General features: G+C 36.0%; 1 protein-coding gene across 1 annotated transcript; it reads left to right on the top strand.

Annotated features, from left to right (window-relative positions):
* The first annotated feature begins 565 nt into the window (after positions 1–565).
* Positions 566–22,590, top strand: LOC132020598 (NKG2-A/NKG2-B type II integral membrane protein-like). Its single transcript, XM_059404740.1, has 6 exons — positions 566–803; positions 1,208–1,285; positions 1,777–1,830; positions 2,863–3,014; positions 21,761–21,864; positions 22,108–22,590. The coding sequence occupies exons 1-6, from the start codon at positions 599–601 to the stop codon at positions 22,226–22,228; spliced, it is 714 nt and encodes a 237-aa protein (XP_059260723.1). The 5' UTR covers positions 566–598; the 3' UTR covers positions 22,229–22,590.
* The last annotated feature ends 83 nt before the right edge of the window (positions 22,591–22,673 follow it).

Below are 22,673 nucleotides of genomic sequence, written 5' to 3'. Positions count from 1 at the left end.
TTAATGATTTCTCAGAACTCCATAATTATTCAAAATAAGAGTTCACTTGATGGGGCTGCATTACCTTTTAGGTAAAGAAATGTAATTGTTGAAATAAAAGTAATTTACTCCAGGAAATTCCTATATGTACTAAACTTGTATTCCCAATCTCAGAATACCAATTTTTAACCAACACCTGATATAAAAATTGCCCCCCAAAATTGATGCAGCACTTTTTTTTTTCTAATTTGGCATTTTAATTTTAAACCAGTTATTCTAATAATGTTGAAATGTTTTAGGGGATTCTGACCTTAAACTAATAAGGACAATATTATTCCTGAATTCTTTTCCTCTTCACTAATTTATTGCTTTACACTTTTCCAACTAATACTATTGTGTCAAGCATAGAATATCATTGTAAAAATAACTTATATCATGAAATGCTCTAAGAAAATTAGTACCAGATTTTACATTGTTCAACAGCAAATGAGTACTACCAGTCACCACACACTCCACCCACTGTGACTATCTCAGCAATCTTTTCATCACATACACTGTTCATCAAGTCCTTCAGTACAGTCCCATTCAGCCCTGTGCCTGACACCACGCAGCTGCAGAGATGAATAACCAAGGAGTTACCTATGCAGAACTCAGTCAGGTTAAGGGTTCCAAAAGACAGCAAGTGAAAGCTAAGGGCACTAAAAGTCCTATTTCAGAAACTGAGCAGGAAATAACATATGCAGAATTAACTCTTCAAGACGCTTCAAATCTTCAAAATGCTTCTCAGAATCCTCAAAGGAACAGCGAGAACTCCCATTGCAAAGGTAAAACATGTAATACACACACAGTATAACTGTAGTATATGTACTATGATGTGCAGTTGGGCAGTAGAAGTGCAGAGAATGAGTGGGGAATGACACCTATTTTTCATTTCTGAAGATCAGAGCTTGAAGTTGCAATATAGTGTTGTAATTGATATCTGAAGACTAACTTTGTTCCAGTTTTGTTGTAATTTGTAATCTTTACCAACATCTCCTGAGGTAATAAATTTACTGCCACAGAAATGTTACATTCTGAGAAGATTATAATGGGTTTGGAGTGAAAGTTTTTATATGATTCTCTGCGCATCTTGTTGGTTCTCTTGTATGTACAGTTCCTAAAAGATTATTTCTGCCCATCCTTTCTCATTATTTTCATTTCTCTTCCAACTGTTTACCTTTATGTCCAGGGAAGCTCATTGCTGGGGTCCTGGGGATCATTTGCCTTATCTTAATGTCCACTATGGTCACAATAGCGGTTACTCCCAGTAAGTAAGTGTTTGAATGTCTAAAAGAGAATTTTTCACTTTAATGATCATCAGTAAATCGAAATATTGCACAGTACTATGGTATTGTCTTATCTCATTTTAATGCATGTGTGCTTTCAGTGTGGAATGGTTACTCTGAATTTGCCAAACGTAGAAATAATAGAATAATTATAGGGAGTATTATACATATATTCAGACTTCATACCTCAAAAGCAAGTTATAGGAGGCAACTTATAGAGACATACAAATTACTTCTTGAGATTGTTTGAACAAAATGCTGTAAAAAGTGGTGAGCTTTGGTTCTTTAAGCTTTTGAGTTTTTTCCCCCAACATGTTCATTACTTCATTAACCACTTACTGGTAAAATCAATTTTATTATAGAATTTTCTAATTCTAAACAATATACCAACTTTCAAACCAAGAAACTCAAATCATTCTGTTTTATTTAGTTTAATATTAAGTTTGTATGAGTATTGCTTTAATTTTTCTAGTTACTGAAGGACCGAAACAGAACAAAACATCCCTGGAAACTAGGATCCAGAAAGGTACAAAATTTTCAAAATTCTGTTATTAGTATAATTTCTATTTTATCTCTATCTTAGGTTAGGAAAAGATGGTAATTGATTCTTTTTTTAATTTTTATTTATTTATTTGACAGACGGAGATCACAAGTAGGCAGAGAGGCAGGCAGAGAGGGGGAGGCAGGCTCCCTGCTGAGCAAAGAGCCTGATGTGGGCTTAATCCCAGGACCCTGATATCATGACCTGAGCCAAAGACAGAGCTTAACCCACGGAGCCACTCAGGCACCCCTGATAATTGATTCTTTTGAGGAAAACAAATTAGAAAATCATGTAATAAACTCTCAGAAATAATAATTATAGGAAAGTATTGCTTATTGTTACTTATTATTACTTATTATTATTACTTCTATTACTTATGAAACAGTATGATGAAATACTATTTAAAATCACCATACCCATGGAATGCCTGGGTGGCTCAGCTGGTTAAGTATCAGCCTTAACAGCTGCTCAGGTCATATCTCAGGGTCCTGGGATCCAGTTCAGCATCAGGCTTCCTGCTTCATGGGGAACCTGCCTCTTCCTCCTCATGCCACTGCCCCGCTTCTGTTTGCTCTCTCTCTGACAAATAAATAAAATCTTTTAAAAAACTAAAATATATAAAATAAATAAATAAAACCTTTAAAAAATTACAAAATCATCATACCCATAGTTATTGATTATCTTAAATTTCCTCCTGCTATAGCATGATAAAAGATAAACCATTCTACAATTCCAAAACAGTTGTTTTATTCAGTACTCAAAAGACATTTAGAGATTTTGTGTGTGTGTGTGTGTGTGTGTGTGTGTGTGTGTGTGTATTTGCTCTATATGAGCACATATATTAGGGCAAAAGCCTCACTCTTCTGAGTGTATCACGTGTGTATTTTGTTTTATTTTTGCCAGCTTGTGAGGGATCATGGATATGTTATATACACATGTATATACATATGTCAGTTGTCAATTTGCATTTTTTAATATTTGAACCTTTTTGGAGAATATCTTATAATTTTTGTCCAGCATATTACTGTGGTCATTGTCCAAAAGAGTGGATGACATATTCCAACAATTGCTATTACATTAGCACCGAAAGAAAATCATGGAATGAGAGTTTGTCGGCCTGCGCTTTGGAGAACTCTACCCTGTTCTCCATAGAGGATGAAGAAGAATTGGTAAGATTTCAGATGTTTCCAAATTTTATTAAAAGCTTATCAATTAATATTATATTTTAGAGTTCATCCATCTTCGTGTATGTATTTCTAGCTTATTTAAAGTCTGTTACTATTCCATAGTTTAACTCTGTGATATTTTATTTATATTTTTAAATTTTTATTGTACACTTGACAATTACCAGTTCTTGCTTTTCATAGAAAACCCTGCTTCTATAAATGCTCTTTTTCCTGAAATAACTTTATTGTTTAATTTTATCACATGTCAAGGAAACTAAACATATGATTGTGCAACTTGTTCACAAAGTAGTTAGAACCATGCAATTATAAATCAGAGCATGAATTAGAAGTTTAAAGCCTCTATCAGCCCTACCCATTTTTAAAAAGATTTTTATTTATTTATTTGACAAACAGAGAGATCACAAGGCAGGCAGAGAGAGAGAGAAAGAGAAGCAGGCTTCCTGCTGAGCAGAGATTCCCGATGCCGGGCTCGATCCCAGGACCTTGAGATCATGACCTGAGCCGAGGGCAAAGGCTTAACCCACTGAGCCACCCAGGTGCCTCAGCCCTCCCCATTTTAATAATGTGAAATAACTTTGTTTATTTTCAGACCTTACATCAATGGGATAATGGAGTATGTATTTTTATGGGTGTCTCCTTTCACTCTCACATGATATTGTAATCCATCTATACCATTGCATTTGTCTAGAGTTTATGAATGCTCACTGCTGTCTAATATGAATAGGACCTTCTAAAAGCTAGTCTCAGAATTTTAGTTCCTCTTTAGTATGAAAGCACTATGAATAATTATTTTATGAAAAGCCTTTTCTATTTTTTCCATATATTATATTTATAATTTATTATACATAATGACTTAGTATATAATATAATTAGGGAATAGAAATGTTTTGTCATAATAAAATAATAATGTAGAAATACAGCATTATATCCCTGTGTGTATTCCTTGCCCATTTCTCCCAAATGGTGTTTCTTTTCCCTTATTAGTTTTCATCATGCTTTTAGATATGAGCACTTGTTTGAGTTTATGAGATGAAAATAACTGTGACTTGCATTTTTACTCTTACTGAAGTTTTTTTATGATCAGAATTTTAATAAAAAAACTAATGATGTACTATACCTTGGCCAATTAAATTTAAATTTAAAAAAAAATAATGTTACCATCACCCAATTTATCATTTGGGTGTTAGTGAGTACTTTGGACTGATTTCAGAAGTTAGTCAAAGTTCGTGAATATAATTTCCTACATGACTTTCCTGGATTTACCTTTTTCTTTATTTCTTTATTTTTTAAACTGTATTTAAGGTTTATGATCCAATTGGAATTTATTTTTAGTGATGTATTTACGATGCTATGAGATAAAAGTGAAGGTTATACTTTTCTATGTCATGACCTAATTAAGAAGATCCAAGTGGATAAAAACTTTAAAACTTTATCTTAAAACTTAAAAATCTTTAAAACTTAAAAATTTAAATTTATAAAAGCTTTAATTATACATCCATATAAAGTTATAAATATACATCCATATATGCTCTAACATACTTTATATAAGTAGTATAGGTATTAGATATGTTTATATGGGTAATTGTATACACATATATCAGTCTACACAGTCTACACAACCCACAACACTCTCAGTAAAATGTAAAGCCTTACTTTCTGTTATGTACTTTACTGTGTCCCATTTATACTAAAATTGTCTTAAATATTTCTCTACTTATGCTGAGAATCATGGATGTTATAATTTTGCTTCAACCGATGATTTTGCTTCAAATATCAAACAATTTAGACATCACAGGAGGTGAAGGAAAGTCCATTAGCCCTAATGGTAGTTCTATTCTTTAATTTATTGTCCCTTTCTTCCTGATGATCCAAGATTTCTTCTTTCATTGTTTAATTTCTGTTTAGATATTTCCCTTTAGCAATTCATTCAGAGTGAGTCTGGTGGTGACACATTTTCTTAGTTTTCCTTTTTCAGAGAATGCTATAATTCACCTGCATTCCTGAGCAGTATTTTTCCTGGACAGTTGAAGCATTTGATTGAGATAATGCACTAGTCTAAAACTTTTCTGTCTTTCTAGCATGCATTTCTTCCATTATTTTGCTAGAGAGAAAAAAACATTTTGAGGGCTGTTGCCTGTACCCCGTGGGTCTGTGAGTTGTCAGCCTCTCTGGCACCAGACTGGGACATCTAAAAGAAAGAGAAATTCTAGGGAGCTCATTGCCATGTCATTCCTTGGGTCTGAAGTGTGCAGGTCTATCTGCTTTCTCATCATCTTTCTGAATCTTCGTATGCTGTCCTGTATGTAAAGTCCAGGGGTTTTAGCAATATTCAGTAGAAGGAAGAGGACGTCTGATCTACAGATGTTTTAATATGAATTTTCCTAAGACTAATATTGTTGGACTTCTTTCACTGTACTCATTTGCCACCCATACACATTTTTTGATGAAGTCATTTCTTGAAATATTTTGCTTATTATATTTTTAGTTTCTGTTACTGTATTTTGAGAATTCTTTTTATATCTTGACAGCAAGGCTTTTTATTAGATGTATGATATACAAATATTTCCTCCAAGTCTATGACTTGTCTTTCTTTTCTCTTCAAAAAGTAGAAATTATCCTGATGAGCCACGCTTCATCAATTTATTCTTTCATGGATCATATTTTTGGTGTTCTGAGAAATGTCTGCCCAGTTTTAGGTCAGGCATTTTTTTTCTCATCCATCTTCTTGAAATTTTATCATTTACACTTAAGGATGATCAATTTTTAATATTTTTGTACATAGTATAAAGTATATATTTATTAGTAATATTGATACTCCATTGTTTTCACAACATATGCTGAAAAAACTTACTTTCTCCACTGAATGACTGCAATGTTGTTGAAACCTGCATTCCATTTGTATGTGGGTATAGTTTTGCACTTTATAATCTATTTTATTAATATCATTATGTATTTTTATGTCAATATCACACTTTAAAAACAACCTCTTTTTTAAACAGTGGGTTTATAATAGTTCTTTTTCAGAGTTATCATATATATTCTGGATCATTGAATCATTTCATATTTATTTCTATCTTTGTAAAGCTATTTTAAAATTAAGAATGAACATTAGGAAGTGGTGATGCAACATGCGGGCTTAAGTGGGTACGAGAAGAATAAATGAAAGAAGATGGGATTGGGAGGGAGACAAACCATAAGTGACTCTTAATCTCACAAAACAAACTGAGGGTTGCTGGGGGGAGGGGGTTTGGGAGAAGGGGGTGGTATTATGGACATTGGGGAGGGTATGTGTTTTGGTGAGTGCTGTGAAGTGTGTAAACCTGGTGATTCACAGACCTGTACCCCTGGGGATAAAAATATATGTTTATAAAAAATAAAAAATTATATTAAAAAAAATAAAAAAATAAAAAGAATGAACATTAGTTTTATCTGTAGCCTTTTGCACCACAGATGTCACATTATTTGACCTTGTTTACTCTGCTAATATGACAGACTAAGCTGATGGAATTGTAAATGTAAATCCAGGATGGTATTGCTTTAATAAATCTACTTATGTCATAATCCATTATTTTTATATATTGTCTGAATATATTTATTATTGCCACTGACACATAATTTCATTTTTTAAATATTCCCATCAAAAATAATGAATACTGTTATGCTGAAAATAAAAAATAAATTTAAAAAAAACATAGGAGTCCAAAAAAAATGCACATATCACATATTCTATTAGCTTCTTTTTCTACCCTACAAGGGGTCTTTGGTTTTTAATTGCCTTACATTTTCTTCATTCATAAACATCTCAATATTCTGTCACTGAGTGTGGAAAGCTTTCAGAATGACAGATAAAAATGTATTAGGAGTTATAAGACACTTGATATTTTTATTTCTTTTTGTTTCAGTCTTCACAAGTTGTATTTCTAGGATTTTTTCAATTTTATGAAAATCCCGTTTTAAATAGTTGTGCACGTTTTCATAATATTCTCTTGTGGTAATTTTATTGTGATATAATGTACTTACAGATGGATGCCCATGGGACACTTGCCACCTGATGGCTGCATTTTCAAGTGTCACCATCACCAGCAATGTGTAAATTAATTTTAGCAGCACTGCAAATTGTCCCTTTCAAGTTCTTACCTGTATTTAAAAAAAGACATTTATATAAATGGAACCATATAGTATGCAGAGTTTATTTTTGATATTTTCAAGAGAAGCTAAACTTGTGCAATTCATCCATAGAGTTGCATGAAGTTTCCAAATTGTCCAAACTCATTTCTGATCTATTGCCTGATTCTACTACAAAGTATTTATCCATCCTATTGCTGATGCCCTTGGATATTTGGGTATTGATCCATTCGAGGCTTCCCTGAGTTATTCTACTATACATACCTCACAATCATCTTTCAGCTAAATGTATGTTATTATTTCTTTCTCTGTAGTTCTAATTGGTTCTTTTCTTTATATTTTCTTGAAAGGGAACTCTTCAGACCAGGCTTTTTATAACATTTTTTCCTTTTGAGTGTAAATGACAAAGCTACAAATTGTCTCTAAACACTACATTCAATCCTACATAAGGTTTTGATGTATTCTTAGGTTAGTATCATCCAGTAAAGGGTATTTTCAAAGATTTCACCCTTGAACTGGAGATTTTTCAGAAATGTATCTTTTTCCACGTTTGAAAATAGCCCATATTTCCTTCTGTTGTTGCTTCTAATGTTCCTTTGTCTTCAGACACTATACTTTGAAAATTTCCATCCCTGTTTATGACCTAGACCCCTTTCTATACATGTCAGTTATGTAAAACCGGTTCTTACAGAACAGACTTCCATAGGGTTCCTGATTTTCTGACTAGCTGTTCTCTCACTACTGACAGAAGAGCTTTTAAATCTTCAACTATGCTCATTGAATTATTTATCCTTCCAAATCTGTCACTTTCTATTTCATGTGTTTGAGGCTTGGATTCTGTTGTCAGGTGAATAATCTATGTTTATCATTGCTTTATCTTCCTCTTATATTGAGAGCCTTAACATGTTGAAATGTTTCTTTTAATTTCTAATAATATTTCTTATTTTAACAGCTACTTAGGTATTAAGATAGCCCTCTTTGCTCACATACACAGTTACTGTTTGTCAGGGGTATATTTTTCTAATCTTTTCTTACACCTATTTGTGCCTTTGATTCTAAAGTGTGTCTGTTACAGAAAGCATATAGATGGATCTTCCTTTTTTGTTTGGGATGACAACTTCTATATTTTCATTAGAATATTTATTTAATTTACATTAATGTGAATATTGGGCTAGTTGGATTTAAGTCTGACATTTGTTATTTATTATGTATTAATCTCTTGGTTTCTTCCACATTATGTGATATCTTTTGAATTAAATATATATTATTTTAGTGTTCCATTTTAATTCTTCTATTAATGTCTTAGCTATATTCTTAAGCTATTTCCTTGGTAGTTGGTGTAGGTATCACAAATATAGCTTATGTCTGGTTTTATTGAGATATAGTTTACATAATGCATTCTATGTATTTTAGACATACATTGTGTTCATTTGATACACTGTGTATTGCAGTATGATCACAATGATTATGTTAGATTACACCTTGACCGAGTGCTGGCCAGTCATAGCCATGTGTCAGGACTGAGGGAGCTGGGATGGAGCTCTTGCAATGGTAGTTTAGGTTGTGAAATGAGAACTGAGTGTCTTGGGATGCGGCAGTATGGTATCAGTAATAAGGACTCAGAGCCCTGCTATGGGCACCTAAAAGATGGGGTCAAGACAGTCGGAGCTTGCCACTAGCAATGATGGGTCACTTAAACTGCCTTAAACTAGGTGAAGGAAAATGTCCAAGTAGCAGCAACCTGGTATTAGCAATGGCAGTTCAGAGTCCAAGCCTGGGATAGGGGTGTGGTTCAGAGCAGCAGGAGCACCTTTACAGTGAAGACCCAGACGCTTGACATGGACCCAGTGGATGGGACTCAGCACAGCAGCAGCATCTGCCCAAACCTAAGAGTAACAACTAGGGTCCCTGAAGTCATGTCTCGCAGTAGCAACAGCTCCAGCCTCTGGGGTAGATGCAGTGTAAGGCCCTCTGGGGTGTTCCATCAATCAGGATCAGCATTGGTGGGCACTTTTGATGCAAAAGCCACAGACGTCCCTAAAGGTGAAACTTCCTGGAGTCTCCCGCTCTCTTTCTCTCCATGTGGTGACTTCCTCTGAGGGGATTCCTGCAGGGCTCAATCACTCTCAGCTAAAGGGTTCGGTGATACAGTCAAAATTCTTGCTTTACTCTCTATGGCGTCATCCTGGACTTTTGAACTCTATCAGGTTTCTTGCTGGTTTTTGGTTTAGAGATTTTCCTGAGTTGTATTTAGTTTGAAGCTGTTTAGTAATTATTCTTATTGTTTGTTGTGAGACAGATAAACATTGGGACATTCTAGTTCTCCATCTTACTGATGGGACTCTTTACACACATGTTATTAACTGGTCGCCATTTACTTCAAATGAATTCTGACTAAATTCTGATAAGATATATTAAATGAACAGTAACATAACCCATTTCCTGATCCTAATTATTACAGGTATACCTCAACTTATCAAAAATTTGTGTAATGTCACTTTGCTTTTATGAAAGACCTATGTTAGTGGCAGTTTTCCCCGAGCAACAGAAATCTGAAGGGGATTTTTGTTTTTAGGGAAAACGGCAAAAAATGAAAATTGTGTTCAGTGCTGGGTTTGCTGTTACAGAGGCAGCACACACCCCAAGTAGTGAGAGGGACCCCATCAGGTTCCTTCCTAAGAAACGATACTCAGCATCTCAGTATCAAGCATAACTTTGAATGGTGTTTTTCAGCATCTATGCTTCATTTCAATTTATTTTATGCATGCATTAGCAAAATGTGTCTTAAAGTATAAGAAAAACCTGAGAAGTTATTTTTTGGATCAGGGAATGCTGAACAAATTTTCCATGTATAATAATGGTAATTGCTTCTTCTATTTACACCATTTCAACATAGACAATATTTACAACATTTGGAAATGTTTCATTGAACACTCTACTTTCAGAAAGATTGGAAAACATGTACTTCCAACCATGTTGTACTGAAGCGAGCTAGTACTGGTTTCTGAACACCCATCATGCATGTGTTTTCCTACACTCTGTTCATGATTTCATGTTAATGATTTGAAATGAAGCATTTAAGGTGACTTTACACAAAAAAATTAACAAATGCTAAAAATAATAAGGTATATGATATACATCCAACTATATATTGTTATAATGATGGCTTTAAATAATCTTATCCTTTAAAGCAATTAAGAGTTGAAATACATAAACATATTTTAAAATTTACCAACATACTATTTCTGCTGATCTATTCCTTCTCATGTATATGCATTACCATCTGCCATCATTTGCATTTAACTTGAAGAATATTTTTGGATAGCAGGTCTACTAAGTAGAAATTTTCTTAAGTTTTGTGTCCTGGGGTCTTTATGCACCCTCTATTCCTTTTTAGAGATTTGTTTATTTATTTGACAGAGAAGGAGAGGGAGCAAGTGTGAATGTGGGAGGGCAGAGCGAGAGGGAGAAAAATCCTCAAGCAGAGTTCCCACTGAGCAAGGAGCTTATCATGGAACTCAATCCCAGGACCCTGATATCATAATTCGAGCCAAAAATCAAGAGACCCACACTCAAGGTGCCTCTATGCACCCTCTTTTTTGAAAGATGGTTTTGTTGAATTTACAATACATATCTGAAAAGTCTTTTTCTTTTTGTGTGTTTATATGGGGGTTTTGTGTGGGAGAGAAGTTGTTTTGTTTCTTCTTCTTTTCGTATTTCAGCTCTTGATTTGACCTGCCTTGTCTCTTATTCCTCCTTGTTACTGTTGAGAATTCACCTGTTAATCATATTGTTATTTTCCTAAATATAAGAATTAGTTTTCTCCGCCTGTTGTCAAGATCACCCTTTTTGCATATTTGCCTTTTATTTTATAAATTGTAGCAAAAAAAAAAAAACCCACATAATGTAAAATTTACCACGTTATTCATGTTAAGAAATATACTGTTTTCTTAGTGCAGTTTTAGGTTCACAGGAAATCAGAGACAAAGCACAGAGATTTCTTGTATTCTCCTACTGTCTTTGAGTCTGTACACCCACAGTGGGTAGACTTCCTCATTTTCCGTATCCCTCAGTGGAGTGGTTCTTTTAATACAGTTAATAAAAATATATTGACACCTCATTGTCATGCAAAGGCCATAGTGTACTTTGAGGTATCTTCTTGATATTGTGCAGTTTATGAGTTTGAAGAAATATGTACTGACAAGTACCAACCATTGTGAAGTTATACAGAATAGTTTTGTTGCTTTGAATCCTCTGTGCTCCACCTATCCATCCTCCCTTCCCCACAAAACACCATTAACCGATTTTCAATGTCTCCAGAGTTTTGTTTTTTTCCATGCTGTCATATGGTGGGAACCATACACTCTCTCACATCTTACATTACATTTAAATATACCACACATTTTCACCAACTTTAAGCACACAGTTTAGGAGTGATAAGTATATTCACATTGTTGCCCAACAGATCCCTAGAACTTTCGCCTTCTCAAACTGGAACTCTCTACTCATTAAACAATAATTTCCCTTCTGTACTTTACCCTCAACCACCATTCTTCTTTCTGTTTCTCTCAGCTTGACTGCTTTAGATACTTCATATAAGTGGAATCATGTATTTTGTGTGTGTGTGTGTGTGTGTGAGAGAGAGAGAGAGAGAGAGAGAGAGGGAGACTGGCTTATTTCACTGAGCATAACAGCCTGCAGTTTCACCCATGTGATACGATTTCCTTCCTTTTTAAGGTTGAATATTATTATGTTATGTGTGTCCTATGTTTTCTTGATTCCTGCCTCCCTCAGTGGGCACGTGGCCTGCTTCTACCACTTGGCTTTTATGAATAATGCAGCAGTGAGCATGGGTGCCCAGAGAGCTCTTTGAGATCTTGCTTCCAATTCTTTTAGATATTTTCCTACATGTGGGATTGCTGATTCATATGGTAATCCTATTTTAATTTCTTCAAGAAGTTCCATACTCTTCTTCATAATGGCTGACCAGTTTGTACTTCCAACAGTGTACAAGGGTCCTCTTTTTCCACCTTCTCACTGACACTTTTTTTCTTTGATAGATTCCATCCTACGGAGTATGAAGAAATATCTCATTGTGGTTTTTATTTGCATTTATCTGATCATTAGGGATACTGAGCATCTTTTCATAAGCCTTTTCACTTTTTATTTTCATGGACAAAATGCGTATTTAATTCTTTTGCCCATTTTTTAATTGGGTTATTTGGTTTTGTTTTTGTTACTAACCTGTAGGATTCCTTATATATTTTGGATGTGAACCCCTGTCTGATGTATGATTTGCAAACATTTTTCCCCATTATGTCTTTTCATTGTTTTGGTCATGCCCTTTGATGCACAAAAATGTTTTGATGTTCTACATTTGCCTACAGTGAGCTTTTCCTTTGCAGTCTATGATTTTGGTGATATACCCAAGAAATCATTGCCTAATATGATGTTTACTTTTCTCCATGATCTCTTTAAGAAATGTCATAGTTTTACATCTTAGGATTAAGTCTTCAGTCCATTTTGAGTCAATTTTTGTGCATAGTGTAAATGGTAACCTCCACCTTCATTATTTTGCATGTGGATAGTAAATTTCCCAGCATCATTTATGAGATTCCAACCTTTCCCTATTGAATGGACTTGGCACCCTTATCAAAACGAATATACATGAACTATGTGTCTGGGTGTATTTTGAAGTTTGGTTCCATAGAGGATGTAGGACCTGCAGCTTTGTGTTTCTTTGGCTGATGTTACCCCCTCCTGTCTGAAATAGTGTGCAGGGACAAGACAACTGGAATGATTGCCAATACATATTGGCCTATTCTGATATCCAAAAGTAAGATTAATATTTGTTCCCTCCTCTGAGGGCAATAGAGGCAATCTAGGATCCAAAATTCCAGGTACCCATTTTGAAGCATTCAAATAAATTGGTATTGTATCTTCTCCCCACTCTACCGGACGGAGCAGAAGAGGATTGGATATATAAGCCCAATAAGTAAAGTTATTTATTTGTGCATAACATCCAGGATGACTTATGGCTACCGTGATGAGAGCCATAATAGTTACCACCATGTTGTTAGGGGTGAGAGGATGTTCCTCACTCTCCAGAACTTCCTCTGCTTTCTTGGTCAGTTTCTTTATCTGGCCCCAAGTTGGAATCTTTGCTCTGTCTGTCCCAGGTAACGTGACCTGAGTGTTCTTTAAGGTGAGATTCTCGAAGTTGATGATAGGTGAGACCGGTTCGAATTTGAACTTCTTGTTCATGACGAACCTTTATAAAATGAGAGGGCACCCACATGGGCTCGACAGCCCCATTGGGTAATACACATGCATATCCCTTTCCCCAGGTAACTAAGTTACCAGAAATAATATTTTTCCACCAGATTGGAGGATAAATTTTATCTTGTTTTAGTTTACTAAAATGTCTTTCTTTTTTTTAATTTTTTATTTTTTATAAACATATATTTTTATGTCTTTCTATTGCTTCAGTGTTTTTATCATCACGATTCAAAAAATTAAGAGTAAATAAAAGTTGCGCTAATACCTCTTGAGGAGAACCATGTATTTACTTATGTTTATGAAGCTGTAATTTTAATATTTGATTAGCCCGTTTGACAGTTCCTCTACCTTGAGGATTATATGGGATGCCAGTGGAATGTTTAATATTTCATAGTTTAAAGAAGGACTGTAACTTATAGGAAACATAAGCAGGTGCATTATCAGTTTTTATGGCTTTAAGCATTCCCATGACTGCAAAAGCAGAGTGGAGATGTCTGATAACATGTGCAGCAGTTTCTCCTGTTTGAGCTGTAGCCCATATGAAGCGGAGTATGTGTCTATAGTGACACGAACAAAAGGTTGTTTCCCAAATGAAGGGATGTGAGTAACATCCATCTGACATATCTCATTGGCTGTTATGCCTCGTGGGTTGATACCCGCTGGCTGTGTAGGCAGATTGATGGCAGCACAAGAAGGGCAGGAGGGGACAATAGAATTTCTTGCTCCTTAATAATAGGGAATTTATGCCGAAGTCCTTTTTGATTAACATGCGTAAGACAGTGAAAATTGGAGGCTTCCTGAAAAGCTGAGCAAATGAGAGAATCAGCTATTTCATTACCTCTAGCTAATGGCCCTGGAAGGCCAGTGTGACTTCAGATATGAGTAGCATAAAAAGGAGCAGAGCACTGGTGAATAAGGGATTGCAAATGATAAAATAATGAATGGAGGGAGACATCAGAAGTAGAAATAGTAGCAGTTTCAATAGCTGCAAAACATACACTGTATATAACAGATCAGATGGCAGATTAAATGCAGAAGAAATATCTTGAAACAATGCAATAACCACCATTAATTCTGATTTTGCGCTGAAAGACAAGTAGTAGATATGACTTTTGAAGTAGGACCATAATAACAAGCTTTACCTTTAACAGAGCCATCAGAAGAGTAAGTAGGGGCATCTGTTATTGGATTTTAGAAGTAATTCTAAAAAGGAAACAATAGGTAAAGAGGGATAATGAGAAGAAATGTCTCCAGTAAAGCCACTAAGAACAATTTGCCAGTTTAAATTATTTTGGAATGCAATTTCAATTTGTGCCTTATATAAAGGCAGAACAATAACCTGTGGATGATACCCCTGTATTTGCTGAGTTCTTTTCCTTCCTAATTGAATAATATTGCCAATATGGTATATATAGATAATGAGTGTTTTAACAGTATTATTTGGGAGAAAGATCCATTCTACAATTAATTTTTCCTGGATAATTAATCCAGTGGGTGTATGTGGGGTATGAAAAATGAGAAGATTTATCAGTATTCCAGGTTGAACTCTGTCCGTTTGCATTGAATGAATCTGGCTTTCAACAAACCGTAATTCTTTTAAAGCCTCTTTTGATAGGGTCCTGGGGCTGTTTAAATTAGGATCCCCCTTTAAAGAGGCAAAAAGATGCTGTAAAGCATATGTGGAAATTCCAATTTTACGTCTTATCCAATTAATGTTTCCCAATAACTTTTGCAAATCATTCAAGGTTGTAATTTTATCTCTACGGATTTGAACTTTTTGGGGTTTAACTGACGTCCTGTCCATAATGAACCCCAAATACGAGAAAGGTGTGGTAACTTGTATTTTTTCTGGAGCTATAATTAGTTTGTATTTCTCAAATTGCATTTGAAGCATTCTAAATGCATCCTGCAATTGCATGTTATCGGAGGCTGAACATAATATATCATCCATACAATGGATAAGATAAACTTGTGGAAATTGATCTCTAACTGTCTGTATAAGTTTTGTCATACTCCTGACAGATAGTGGGGCTATTCAGCATTCCTTGTGGAAGAACTTTCCACTGATATCGTTTGGCTGGTTCTTTTAAATTTATACTGGGAATAGTAAAAGCAAAACGAGGACAGTCTTCCTTAGCAAGTGGTATAGTATAAAAGCAACCCTGTATATCTATGATTACTATTGATCATTCATGTGGGACTAGATTAGTCGAAGGCAATCCAGGTTGGAGAGACCCCATGGGTTAGATAGTAGAATTAACTGCACATAGGTCTGTTAAAAGTCTCCATTTCCCTGATTTTTTTCCTAATAACAAAAACTGACGAATTCCAAGGACTATGAGATCCTTCAATATGTCCTCTTTCTATCTGTTCCTCCACGAAGGCTTGCAAAATAAGTAATTTCTCTTGTGGTAAGGGCCACTGCTCCACCCAAACCGGTTTGTCATCCTTCCAATTTAACTTAATGGGTTCAGGAGCAGTGGCCCTCAGTGAAAAATCTGGGAATCCTGCTTAGGGGAAGGTAAAACCAGAGAGGCTTCCCATTGACTTAGTAAGTCTCGCCCCCAAATGTTAATGGGTAAGTCTACAATATATGGTTGTAGATAACCCTTTTGACCCTCGGGGCCTTCACAGAAAAGAATACTGGCGCTTTGATGCACATTGCCAGTCTGTCCTAATCCTGTAATAGTAACAGGAGAGGAATTGCATGGCCATTTCTTAGGCCAGTGTAATGAGCTTATGATAGACACATCAGCTTCAGTATCAATTAGACCTGAAAATTTCTTTCCTTGTATTTTAAGATGACAAATTGGTCTTCTTGATATATTTTCTCAGTCAAATATGCTCCTGCCTTTCCAGTACACCCAAACCCATCGGAGTTTCTTTATTTATTTTTAGATTGACCCCAGAGATAGGGTAAAAGCAACAACTGAGCAATGCAGTCTCCTTTTTGAAAACGGTATGGCGCCACAGTAGTTAACACCACTGAAATTTCACCAGTATAATCTGAATCAATAACACCAGTATGAACTAGCACTCGCTTTAAAGTAAGGCTTGATCTTCCCAAAAGTAACCCAGTGGTCCCCTTTGATAGAGGGCCATAAATGTTAATTAGAATTTTAACGGGAAGCTTGGTAGGCATTAAAAGATCATCTCTGGGGATGGGGAGATCTAATCCAGCACTACCAGGTGGGGCATGTAATAAATTTAAAATGATACATTTGTCTGAAAGCTGGGTGTTATGGGAGAATTGGCCCTCTTGTTTTTCGGGGCTGAGGGCTTGCACTGAAATAAGTTTCCCTGAAAGGGGTATCCATCCTTGCCAACTCTAGAACGACACTGACTCGCCCAATGGTTTCCCTTTTTACATTACATACAGAGACCAGGTGTTTTATTTTACATTTTGCAGAGGGAATTTTCCTCTTTGCCTACACTGAGCTTTAGTATGCCCTGCTTGCCCACAGTTGAAACACTGTCCTTTAAATTTTCCTGTGGTCAGAGCAGCCATTTCTTGAGCTAACAAATCAGCTTTATAGGTTTCTGTTCCTACTCCTTGGCATAGCTTAATATAATCTGTCAATGTTCCCTTGCCTTTAAAGGGTGCTAGCAACTTCTTACAATCAGAATTAGCATTCTCATAAGCCAACAGTTGCATAATGGTATCCTCAGCCTCAAGATTATTTATCTGTCTTCTGACAGCCTCTGTAATCTTGCAATAAAATCAGTATAGGGCTCTCTTGGACCCTGTACCACTTTTTGAAAAGAAGAGCATTTATCTCCCTGAGATTCTATTCTTTCTCATGCTCTCAAACAGCAACGCCAGAGCTGCTCAACAGCTTGATCATTCATTAATACCTGGTCTTGAACCTGGGCCCATGGTCCAAGACCCATGAGCTGTTCTATGGAAATAGGAATGTTATAAGCTCTATTATGGGCAGCTGCTATTTCTGCTTGATCTTGCCACCATGTTTTGAACTGCAAGAACTCACTTGGAGATAGAACTGTTCTTGCTAGCAATGACCAATCCGTCGGAATAAGTCGATTGCCTTCTGCGATGCCTTGAATGATTCCCATTGTAAATGAAAAATTAGCCCCATAGTTTTGTACTGCCTGTTTTAGTTTCTTCAATAATTTGAAGGGAAATTGCTCATGCTTGGCCTCATAGATACCATTAGGGTTGTTAGGACATATACCATTAGGGTTGTTAGGATCATGTCCTGGAACAACATGTTCTGTAATAATAACTGGGAAATTAAAATGTAAGACATCTAGGTCTCCCGCTCTCTGTGCTTCAAGGAGGCCTTTCTGAACAGCAGATAGCATGTACTTTTCATCTTTTTCATTAAATGGTGCCTTCTTATAGAACAGCAGAGCTGTTGGCGACAGTGCCGTGGGCACCTTTTGTTCTGTTATTGGAGGAGGAGGAGGAGTTTCCTCCTTTCTATATTCCTTTCTGGTGGCCTTAATAGTTTCTTTCTCCTCCTGGATGGCATGTTCATGTTCCTCTTTTTCACTTTCTCCTGAACATTCATTATCGCTCTCCGAATCAGGGGTTTGTAAAGGCTCCAAAACGGAGCGAATGAGGGTCCAAGTAGGCCATATAGTAACTGGAATTTCCTTTCCTTTAGTATACAAAGGTTTTAATTCGTGACCTACTTTTCCCCATGTTTGTAAATCTAAAGTCCCTAATACAGGGAACCAGGAGCAATGTTCTTTAATTACCTTTAAAAGCTCCATAAGTTGGCCCTCGCTGACTTTTGCTCCTCCCGCTTTCTGGAGCCTTCTCAATAAATAAACATAAAGGCGATAACCGTTTCTGCTCTCTAGATTACCCATACCCTGCGATAATGGCCCACAACCCACCAGTGGGAAAATGGCACGGCTGTGCAAAACTCACGTTGGGGCTTCTTCTCCTGTTTTATTTCTGATCAGATCGGGTCTGGTCTGGTCCCTGTTCAGGCGCCACTTGCCGCTTCCAGCCGGCGACGAGAGAAAAATTAGGCACAAACAAGTCAGCTCCAAGAGACTGGCAGCAGTCCTTTTCGACTGTTGTCCGCTGCTCCCAGTCTCTTGCAGCTGACTTGTTTGTGCCTAATTCTTCTCCCATCACCGGCTGGAAGTGGCACAGGGCAGATATGGATTCTGTGGTAGATAATGTGGTCTAAGGCTGCTAGAGGTGGAGGATATTATCACCCATTCCCTGATGTTCACACTGACTTAAGTCACCTCATAATCCATCCTGTTCCCTCAAGAGCATTACTTTGTGTTTGAAAATGATTTTTGGTGGTATCATTATGACATCTTGAGATGTGGATTTGTATGTAATCATCCTATTAGTTTTCTAGCCTGTGGTTTCCATAAATATTTTTAAAGTGGTATTTAATAAGTTTTTTGTTCATTGTGACTTAATATTGTTGTTCTGCTTTTTTTCTGTCTCTGTGGTTCTCAGTTTGTACTCAGATCTTCTGGATTTCCTGAAGCTCTTTTGAAGATCTATGAACTCTATTAATTTTTTTCTCTCATTCTATAGGATGAATAAATTCTGTTATACCTTTCTCAATTTCACCAACTTTTTCTTCTGCACATCACATATTCTGTAAAGCTAATAAGTGAACTTTTCATTTCAAATATGTATTCATAAACTCAGAATTTTCTGGGGTTTATTCATATATTTTTATTATTCTGTTGATACTTGTTACTCTTATATTGCTGCCATCATATATTCACTTAATTATTTGAACACTGTTTCTTTATAATTTACATATATTTGTAAATATCACTTTAAAATAATTTTTTCAAGATTTTGTTATTTGACAGAGAGAAAGAGAGAGAACACAAGCAGGGGGAGTGGCAGGCAGAAGGAGAAGGAGAAGGAGAAGCAGGCTCCCTGTAGAGCAGGGGAAGCCTGATATGGAACTCAATCACAGGACTCTGGGATACTGACCTGAGCTGAAGGCAATGGTTAAGCAACTGAGCCACCCAGGCGCCCCTAAAATACTTTTTTTCTAATAAATGTAACATCTTATCCCAGTAGAAATTTCTGTTGGCATATGCTTTCTCTTAGCATGGAAGATATTTTCATGGACTTTGTATGTATTAATTCCTTTTAAAGATATATTTATCTTATTTTAGAGACAGAGCAAGAGAGATAAAGAGAGTGCAAATAGCGGGAGGAGCAGAGGGAGAGGGACAGAGAAAAACCCCAGCACACTCCATGCTAAGCGTGGAACTTGATGTGGGGATTGATCCCAGGACCCTGAGATCACGACCTGAGCCAAAATCAAGAGTTAGTTGCTTAATCGCTAGTGATGATGAACATTATCACTAGCCATCAGGGAGATTCAAATTGAGATATCACCTTACACCAGTTAGAATGGCCGAAATTAGCAAGACAGGAAACACCATGTGTTGGAGAGGATGTGGAGAAAGAACCCTCTTCCACTGTTGGTGGGAATGCAAGTTGGTGCAGCCTCTTTGGAGAACAGTGCGGAGATTCCTCAAGAAATTAAAAATAGAGCTTCCCTATGACCCTGCCATTGCACTCCTGGGTATTTACCCCAAAGATACAGATGTAGTGAAAAGAAGGGCCATCTGTACCCCAAAGTTTATAGCAGCAATGGCCACGGTCACCAAACTGTGGAAAGAACCAAAATGCTCTTCAATGGACGAATAGATAAGGAAGATGTGGTCCATATACACTATGGAGTATTATGATTCCATCAGAAAGGATGAATACCCAACTTTTGTAGCAACATGGATGAGACTGGAAGAGTCTCACTGCTGAGTGAAATAAGTCAAGCAGAGAGAGTCAGTTATCCTATGGTTTTACTTATTTGTGGAGCATAACAAATAGCATGGAAGACAAGGGAGATGGAGAGGAGAAGGGAGTTGAGGGAAATTGGAAGGGGAGGTGAACCATGAGAGACTATGGACTCTGAAAAACAATCTGAGGGGTTTGAAGGGGCAGAGGGTGGGAGGTTGGGGGAACCAGGTGGTGGGTATTAGAGAAGGCACGGATTGCATGGAGCACTGGGTGTGGTGCAAAAACAATGAATACAGTTACGCTGAAAAGAAATTTAAAAAAAAAAAAGAAATGTTAACTTAAAAAAAAAAAGAGTTGCTTAACCGAATAAGCCACCCAGCTGCCCCATTTTTTAATTTTTTGAAAGACATTTTTGATAATGTAGCTTAGTGAACATTCAATTTCATTTTTCTTAGATTTATTATTTTCTTGTAAGTTGCATAAACTTACAAGTTTGCATAAACCAACTTGCATAAACCAACTTATCTTAAGTTGGTCTCCTGATATTTTTGTTTAGTATTTCCATATTCATCTTGTTTATTTTTATTTTTTAACCTATCCTCCTGGGTATGATCCTTGTGATTTTTAGCTTAGATGTCAACCACTATTTTTTTTTTTAAAGACTGTGTTAAAATGCCACAAGTCACTAGGACTTCCACCCTCTCTCAGGTGATGTGTGTGTGTGTGTGTGTGTGTGTGTGTGTGTGAATGTGTGTGTGCACACACACGCACACATGTGTGGAGAGTCCTCATAACTTTATAGCAGTTCTTAAATCTTCTTCACATTTACTTTCTACTAGGATCTTTTTAATTTTTGGTCTCCTCTCCCCAAGCACATATTTTTTTCCATCAGTCAGGAGTGTGTAGAGAGCTCATGTTATCTCTTCAGTCACACTTCATCATACCTTCTTATTATATTTACGGGGGGGGGGCACAGTGATTGACACAAAATTATATTTATGGGGGGGCATCACAGTTCTTGACACAAAACCACAACCTCAGACTAGTAAAAGTATACATTTTTCTCATTCATTACCAAGCAGAATAATCACATTGAGCTGAAAAGTCGATGGGCTCTCTCACTCTCTTCCCCACTGCTCATCAAGTCTCCTGTGGCACCAACACCAGTGCTTTCTGCAGCTTCTCCAAACTGTAAAAACTACCACTTGTCTTGATCATTGAGCTGAGGTGGGCAGGTGGGGAGCCACAAAGCAATCCCAGACAATAACAATCCTAAGCAACAAATAAAATGCTTCTTACTTGAATATCTAGGGTTTTTTTTCCACTGTAAATATTTCATGAATTATGGAGCTTTTATCAATTTTCAGAACCCTGAAATTGTTATCTTTGTAATTTTGTTATCTTCTCTTACTCCTACTTATAAGGTAGTTTTATAACATGTCTACTGTGTAACATTAAAATTTGAAAGATTCTATAAGGCAAGAATTAACTTTGTTACTACAAAATTCAAATGAATATAAGAGCTTCTATTTGACGTCTAATAAAATTTGTTTTCTCACAGCATTTGTTAGGCCTCTTCATTTCTTCTTCATGGCTTGGAGTCTCCCAGAAAAGCAATAATAATCCATCTGTGTGGCCAAAACACTCAACTTTCTCTTCCAAAGCGTAAGTTTCTTAAGAACTTTTGTATTTTGTACCTTAAAAGAATTAATCTTACAATAAAAAACAGCAATATGTGAACAATTATATAAACACAAGTGTTGAAGTGTTTTCATAGTAAATTATATGGGAAATATTCTGATTGAGGTATACAACTATTAATTGAAATAAATTGTTAATTCATCAAAATATTGTGGTATATAAGGTATATATTGGTAAGATTAATGAGGTATAATTCTCATATTTCAGGTTGGCAGTATCATCAGAGAGTGACCGGGTTTGTCCATATTTCAATTTTGGACTGGAGAAAGTTTTTTCTGCATCTTGTTTAGAAATTAAAACCTACATTTGTAAGCACCAGGCATTTTAGTTACCTAATTTTGGTATAACGCTATGCTACCATATATAAAGAACATGTTTCTCATTTCTCCAAAAGCCATGCAATTATTGTCTCAGAATATTTTTCAGATATATTTTTAGAGAAGTTTTATGTTCACAACAAAATTAAGAGGGAGTTACAGAGTTTTCTTCTATTGCCCCTGTCCACACACCTGCCTCTCCCCCATTATCAACATCCCTCACTAGAATGGTTCTTTTATGACCAAAAATGAATATCCATCGATGTGTTATAATCATACAAAATTTACTTTGTACATGAGGTTTCACCCTTGGTGTTGTTGGACTGTTTTTCAAGATTTATTTATATTAAAGTAAAAAAATATATATACTCGGGTACATATTACACATTTCTTAAGATTTTGCAATTCACTAAAATAAATTATATATATATATTACAAATCATAATATTATTGTAA

The sequence above is a fragment of the Mustela nigripes genome, chromosome 6 (assembly GCF_022355385.1).
Source record: "Mustela nigripes isolate SB6536 chromosome 6, MUSNIG.SB6536, whole genome shotgun sequence".
NCBI lineage: Eukaryota > Metazoa > Chordata > Mammalia > Carnivora > Mustelidae > Mustela > Mustela nigripes.
Note: the sequence above shows the minus strand (reverse complement) of the source record. Positions and strands in the feature narration are given on the sequence as shown.